The sequence below is a fragment of the Penicillium mononematosum genome (genome assembly GCF_028829835.1).
Source record: "Penicillium mononematosum strain IBT 11891 chromosome Unknown utg000001l:1.0-4488741.0:1.0-4491989.0, whole genome shotgun sequence".
NCBI classification, from domain to species: Eukaryota; Fungi; Ascomycota; class Eurotiomycetes; order Eurotiales; family Aspergillaceae; genus Penicillium; species Penicillium mononematosum.
This window is the reverse complement of record NW_026643271.1, coordinates 3,926,721-3,934,165: the sequence shown is the minus strand read 5'-3', so window position 1 is coordinate 3,934,165 and position 7,445 is coordinate 3,926,721. Positions and strand designations below refer to the sequence as shown.

The window sequence follows — 7,445 nt, the reverse complement described above, 5'->3', positions numbered from 1 at the left end:
GAGAGATGCAGCATCAACCAGGTTCGCACAGACAATTCAACGTCTGACCTATCGCAAAAGTACGGATGAGATCGATCCAAGCCTCCACTATACGTCCGAGCGAGGTCATATTTTATTGTATATGAATTTTCGATGTCTGTGAGTTTCCCAATGTCTTTCTTCATTTTCCCTTTTTTTTTAGTATTCTACATTGAAAAGCCAGTGATTACCTAGGTACAATAGTATTACTCCTTTTGCCTTCAAGGTTTTCCATCTGAGACCTTAAGTGGAGAGGTAGATCAGGGTCTTAGATGGTTTGTGCATCATGATCGACACGGCTAGAAAGTCCGGGGACGCGATCGACCTGCATGTCCAAATAGACTCTGCTCACATTTTACGGAAGCTAAGAGGGTACAGCCTGAGCATTCCAATGGAGTACGAAGTACAGAGAGCATACTCTAGTTCAGGATTGGTGGAGAAGAAGAATAATGCATGAACTAAACAAATATAGGATAAAGTCGATCAAACTAAATAATACCGGAATACTGGGTCCATATCCAAAAAGGGATTTTTAAAAATATAAACTGATCTCATTTAATATTATATTATTTACATTATAAAACATTATAAAAAGATAATAAAAAAGAAATAAAAAAAAAAAGAAAAGGTGAGGGATGACAATCCGCCGATCTCCAAGTCACCTTCAGGCCAGAAAAGGTACCAGGAACAAGCTTCCCCCGTGGATCATTGCGTTCTCATACTTGATTCTTCTTTTAAGACCTTTTTTTTTTAAAAAAAAAAACTCCTTGCTGTACTTATAATCTCCCCTCCCCTCGAAACCAGGTACTCATATAACCACAACCCCCCTACCTATCTTAAATCTGAGACCAGCCTCCCCTTCAGCCTTTCTTAACCCGCGTCAAAGGGCAACTGACACCAATATTACGCCTATCTTGTTCCTGGTGTTCCATACCAGCCCATCCTTATTGTCCGAGTTTGGCAATTCTAATCCATTTTGACGCGAAACAACACGAAACATCGATCAAACCTGCAGCCCTCGAGGAACTTTCAGTCGATCCCCAGCCAATATTCAGCCGTTAGATCCTTTGCCGCGGTAACGGAGGATCCCATAGTCTACATTCCTAGCCTTGCTTTGGACCTCCAGGCACGCGACGCGCCTCTAATTTTGGCCCAAAGTGCTAATCTGAGCTTAGACCATGGCGTATAGCTGTAAGTCCGATCTCCACCCCTCGGGATTCTATGCTGGACCAATTTGTTTATTTCTGCTCGTTTGTCCTCCATTCCCTTTCCTTTTGCAACATTCTTTCCTTTCCCTATACTCTGGGACCTAATACACATTCTCTTGTCTTCTATCTCCTGTCCATCCCTTTTATAGTTACCTTCTTTTGATTTCTTTACACTGTCGACCTTCGTTCTACTCGTTCTACTCTTACTACTTGTCAATCATTCGACTTCGTCTTTCGTTCTTACACACAAAAACAATACAATTTACTAAAGTCCACTGGGCAGGTGATACCATCAACCCACCTGCATCTCGACCTTTCAAAACTGAAGACTTGGACGACATGAGATCTCACGGACAGCAAATCTCTGATCGTTTGACTGTTGAAGTTGACTGCCACTCTTTGGGCCCAAGTGAATGCCCCTCGATGACCTCGAGCTTTTCTCCTTTGGATTCTCCTACTCCCACGCCTACCAGTCTCTACAGCCAAGGCTCAATGGCCTCACCCGGGTGGCCCGAGCCTTCCCACTATCACCACGGTCTCCCAATGGAGCGCCGAACATCGGCTACCCCATTGCGTAGCGCATTCCGAATGGCCGATCTCACGTCAGGTGAGGGCATGATGAATATGCCCTGCGGTAACATGGACCGACAGGAGCAGATGCCCCTCCCCGACTATCTTCCTGGATACGATGACAACGTCGACCAACTCTGGATCCCTCAGGATATGCCAAAGACATACCAGGAGCCCCAGTTCCCTTACCAGGCCTCGATGCCTCAGTACAACCAGATGGCTCGCAACTACTACCATCGTCCTCAGCAGGCTGGATATCTGCCTGAATCGGCCTCTAACCCTTGCTTGTCTCGTCCAATCTTTACCCAACCCACTGAGCGGATGTCTAATTCCGCCTCAATGTCTAATATGCTCGGCTGGATGCCCTCCCACGAGTCCTTGGTACCTCAGACCATCACACCGGCCCAGGTCCAGCCCTTCCCTTCAGGACCCGTGACCCCTCCTTCTTCGTCTTACTCCGACTTCCCCGCCAACATCCCAACTTTCAAGACCCACACTCCTTCCACTCCCCACCGATCGGTCTCTATGGGTACTCCTCAGGGTCAGACACTCCCGTCAGTCGGATGTCCGGACACAACGATTACCAGGAAGACTTCCAGCTCTCTCCTGTCTACCGCGAAGGCATGATGCAACGTCACCGCCAACCATCGCGAAAATCCAGCAAGAAACAACTCCTTCGCTCTAACCTGAGCCTCGAGAACTTGCCATCAATCATTAAGCAAGTGCAATTCAAGTGCAAGGAGCCTGGCTGCAAGGGGCGGTTCAAGCGCCAGGAGCATCTCAAGCGACACATGAAGAGCCACTCCAAGGAAAAGCCTCATGTTTGCTGGGTTCCAGGTTGCCACCGTGCCTTCTCCCGAAGCGACAACCTCAACGCCCACTACACCAAGACCCACAGCAAGCGGGGCGGTCGGAACCGCTACGTCGCGACCCTCGATGAGACCAGTCAAGATTTCGACCCCGACTTCCGTGGCCAGCTTACTCCTGACGGTCGCCCTATCTACGGCAGCAAGCTTGAAGATACCATGCCTGACTGTGGCGAGCTGAGCGTCGATGGCTGGGATGATTAGCCGACACCAAACAGCAAAATCAAAAACTCGAAAACCCAAAAAAAGAAAAAAAAACCTGAATTCCGCGCGAGTCTTTCGAAAGAAAATATGGAATTATAGAAACACAAAACTGAAACGTGGCCTTCATTGGCCCTCATTGATACCCCGTCTACAACATATGGCGGATCGACTGCTATGCAATAGCAGCGGCATTATAGGCCAGATCACCCTCTGGCCTGGCGTTGTACATGTCTCCTGGAGGATAGGAGACTTTTTGATTTATTTTTGATTTATTTTCCTTTTTTTTTTCTTTCTCTTGCATAATTTGTTTGGTGCCAAAGGCTGGGAGGTATTTCTGAACATGGAATTTATGCGGCGTTGCATATGTCTTCTTTTCTTTTCCCCTTTCTGGTGGATCGCCTTGGGATAATCTGAGCCCTCAGGGGCCGATGTACAATCTGCTACGTGTTTTACGTGTTTTATTCTTTTTATTATTTATCGCTTGTACTACCACTACTACCATATTGTCGCACACGGGCATAATATACACAAAAATCGAGATCTACATTGTTGCACTGCATTTTGCCTCTGTATATCCTCCTTTTGAAAATATCTTGAGACTGGTATTACAATGTAACTTGGCCTCTCGCGTGGCTCCTGATCTTGGGTCGAGACATGCGCCTAAAATATTACACATCACAACACTCGGGGCTCTAGATCCTTAGTTCCTGGATCTCTCCAACCCGATCTGTCTGCTCGATTGAAGTGGATCAAATGTCGAACAAATCGGGCCTTCTGCAGAAATAGAGCATGGTCCAACTGTGCTTTCTACTCGTCTTCTCTCAGAACTCCCCACATCTTCCAACCCCTAAACGGGGGTCTTCCCATCACCCAGTTCCAGAAACGCCATGTCATCATCTCTTCACCGCGGCTATGGGCGCCATTTACCCATCATAATAATACTGTATACTCTTTATGTGGAACACAGTGCCCCGAATACATACTGCGATACTACTGCAAACCACAATGGGGCGAAGAGTCGATACTCCACCCCATGACCCGCACCACTTTCGACAGCGCAACCAACATTGCTAGTAGCATGTATCAGACAGCCATGTGGAGCCCCATTTACCCGTTCTCTGTGACGACCCAAACCCTTGGAAAAGCCCTCCAACGTACTCCGTAGTTCTAAGTATAGCACTTGGCGCAAAAAAAAAGTAAGTACGAGAACGAGACGGGAATGAGAAAAAGCAAAAAACAGAATTCAACATGCTACATTGTACACACGTACACACTGCATGGCCAAGGATCCCACACAGTCAAGAGCCGCGTTCCTACGTGCCTGGACTCTCGCCACCGTGGATGTTTATGCGTCACCCCCCATTCCTCATTCCCAATTCCACGGGCAATAAGGCTTTCCGAGCAAAAGGACAGAGACAAACGTCCTATGACAAAGGTCCCGTCGTTTTCCGGACGAAACCCATATTTGCTTTTTTCAATGATCGACGTGCATGGAATCTCTTACCGTTCTTCAAACTCCAAGGGTTTTGGTAGGACCTCTTTGCCCTGCACATCGACTACCGGCATATACATTCTTTACTCTCTCTATCCTAAAAAGGGTCACATACAGAATTCTGGCCTCATTTATTTTCCGATGTCAGAGATATTCCACTAATTCCAAACTGTGTTCCCCAACCCAATCCCAATCCCAATCCCAGATTCCAAATCCCGATTCCAAATACCCAGAGTCCACCGCTACACCGGCCTTTGGCACATTGTGCGGTGTGGTGATTATTAGGCACGACGTTAAATTAGCCCGACGCCCATGCTCTGCATGTACATAGTACGTTACACCGCGCTATTTATATGCCACGCCGTACAAATTGGGAATGGGAGTCCCAATGGCATGACCCAATGGCATGATATGCGGGAATGATATCCAACCTTCCCACTTTATTGGTTTCCATTCCTTGATTTCGTCCTTTTACCAATGCACCATAGTACCCATGAGGATTAACGTCTGGAGATGCATCCGCCCTTCCGCTAATAGGCTATTGATCCTGTACAATAACTTGTTTTTTCTTTCTTTCTTTCTTTCTTTTTTTTTTGGTTCCGTAAATCATTAGTCCCATTTGAAGATTGCGCCAACGATCGGTGAACTATTCCCGCTGCTTCGTGTTCGATCTGCTGTTCATCTCACTGCAGCTATTCCGAACTCTGTTGACTTTCCCTATTTAGTGCCAGATAGAACGAGCACACAATGCGTACCTATTACCACATTCCACGGAAAGCTTCTCCCGGCCACTTGGATAACTACCATTAGCACACCGATCGGTATGTTAGTACGCGTGGACTTCGATGCTAAGGTACAATGTAGTAGGTTGAGACATTGTACAGAGTTTGGAACAGCATAACTACGGACCTTCCAACATCCGAGTCAAAGTCGCAATGCCCATCTAACTTGCTGTTGATATGCGAGCGACCTTTTCGAATGGCCCTGCATACACTATACCGATCTACACCAATTGTGCGGAGAGTACAGAGTACGATGTACGTGCATTGGAATGTGATATTAGAGTGTCAATCAAGTGGGTTCTAGACTCTGAGATTGGGTTATTTTAGTATGAGTTATTTTCTGGGGCGATTGTTTCTTTTGTATGCGATGCAACCTCAATTTTATTATTCTCTATATTGTATATTCTGGGTTCATCCGTGGTAGTGAAGATCTCCGACGCTTATTCGTTCGGCTTACTTGTACTCGGATGAGCGGCGATCCCCATCCCTAGCTTGGGGTCTCGAATTGGTCCTCATAGTCCATATATTTTCGATGGTGCCTGATTTCCCACCTTGCTTTAATCTCGTTGGGTGAAATTGTTCAATTTCCCCTACTTCTACCATATTATTGGATCTCATTGCCATTTTTGAACGCACTCTAGGTGAGTCCTCAAGCCAACCAGAGTCTAACAATCTTATAGTCTAGACCCCCGCCATTATATCCACTCGATCCTTTTTATCAGGTGTTTGCAGTTGCAAAAGCCATAAGACACCAGAAGCCCACATCAGTCCATAGCTGAACCGTATACTCGGCTGTTGATACCCTTCCCGATCGGGAAACCAGCTTAGTCACCCATAGACCCGCCAGCGCTGACACATCATTTATGTAATCACACGATATAAAAACTCAGCACACCAATTTTCTGTAGCTCTTTCACATAAAATCCGACATCATTTGTCGACCTCGATCATACGACAACATGCTTTGCAAAGCCATTGCTCAAGGGATTAATGTTTTCCCCTGGTCATTGACTTTAGCCTTGCCTTTATATACCCCCTCCATCTCGCGAGGCAACTCTGGTCTATCCTTACTATGATGATCACCAATTCTATTGACATGAACTTCTCCATGAATGTTTCAAAAATATCAAGCTCAACAGTCTGAGTACCGATTGACCAGAGAACAGTCTCAGTGATAGTCACTATCACTGGCTGTCTGTTTTTGCATGATACATACTGACGATGTCGTTCGATATCCCCCTTTTCATAGCTCTGTTTGATACCTTATGTGTCTAATTGAATACTTACTATCCTTACCATGTGCCTTTCCCTCTCTCCCGCAGCTTTGCAGCTTATAGCACGGATGTCAAATTGCGATCCGGCCCTTTCATGGCCGCGGTCGCGCCGAAGAAGTGCTTATATCGACATGGAGATTCGTCTCCCTAGCCAGTGAGTACTAGATTTTTGTCCTACGGTTCGCCCGAGGTGGCAAACATCCATTGAAGATCTGGGACATCCTGTATTTCGTAGACTTGTTTATATGGAATGAATTTATCACTTCGATTGTGCTTTTGATCCTTTTCCCGCTTGAGAATGTAAACTCGGTGCGTGTAAAGTTCAATGCGACATCATCTCGATATGTTAAGTGTTCGAGATGTGCTTAGACAGATGATGCAGTCCGTCAAGGTGTCTGGCAGCAGACATGTAGGGCCGAGTGCACTGAAGCTCCAGGGCTCCAGGGTTATAATCAAAACTTACTAACGAGGTCCTACGAACGTTTAGAAGAGTATAAACAGAATCCAGTTCTTGCATTTTGTCTTATCAAATTCGAGGTATTTCCACAATGCAATTTGCAATCCAACCCCCCATAGTCGCGTCGTTGATATCAAAATAACTCCTGTACAGAATGGTATCGAGTCTGATAAATCCCAGGGTTCCCACCGAAAGCCGCGCCCAAATTGTACAGTTGAACGAAAAAAAAAAAAGAAAAACAGAATAAGGGAAAAAAAAAGAACAAAAAGAAACAAAAAGAAACAAAAAACACTAACGCCGTCCTCTCCAATCTCCGCGATGCCTGGTCCCTATACAAAACCCCGGGATTTCAGAAAGAAAAAAAAAAAGAACGAAAAGAAAGGCCAAAAGAAGAAACGGTGAGCGGTTGCTAACCAATGGCCCACTGCCGTTGGGTAAATTCTCATCATAAATTGGCCTCGAGCCAGATCTTACAATGGTGAAATTGTAAATGTAGAAAAAAAACTTCTGTCCTCACAGGTTATCATCAATCTCGTATGTCGCCACCTTATATCAGCCAGCAAACAGACTAGCC

At 45.9% G+C, this 7,445-nt stretch overlaps 1 protein-coding gene across 1 annotated transcript; it reads left to right on the top strand.

Moving 5' to 3' along the window:
• Positions 1-1,718: 1,718 nt before the first annotated feature.
• brlA (C2H2 type transcription factor BrlA) lies at positions 1,719-2,866 on the top strand (the record flags this gene model as incomplete). The annotated part of the gene is made up of 2 exons (XM_057288269.1): positions 1,719-2,315; positions 2,384-2,866. The coding sequence occupies 2 exons, from the start codon at positions 1,719-1,721 to the stop codon at positions 2,864-2,866; spliced, it is 1,080 nt and encodes a 359-aa protein (XP_057154352.1).
• Between the last annotated feature and the right edge of the window lie 4,579 nt (positions 2,867-7,445).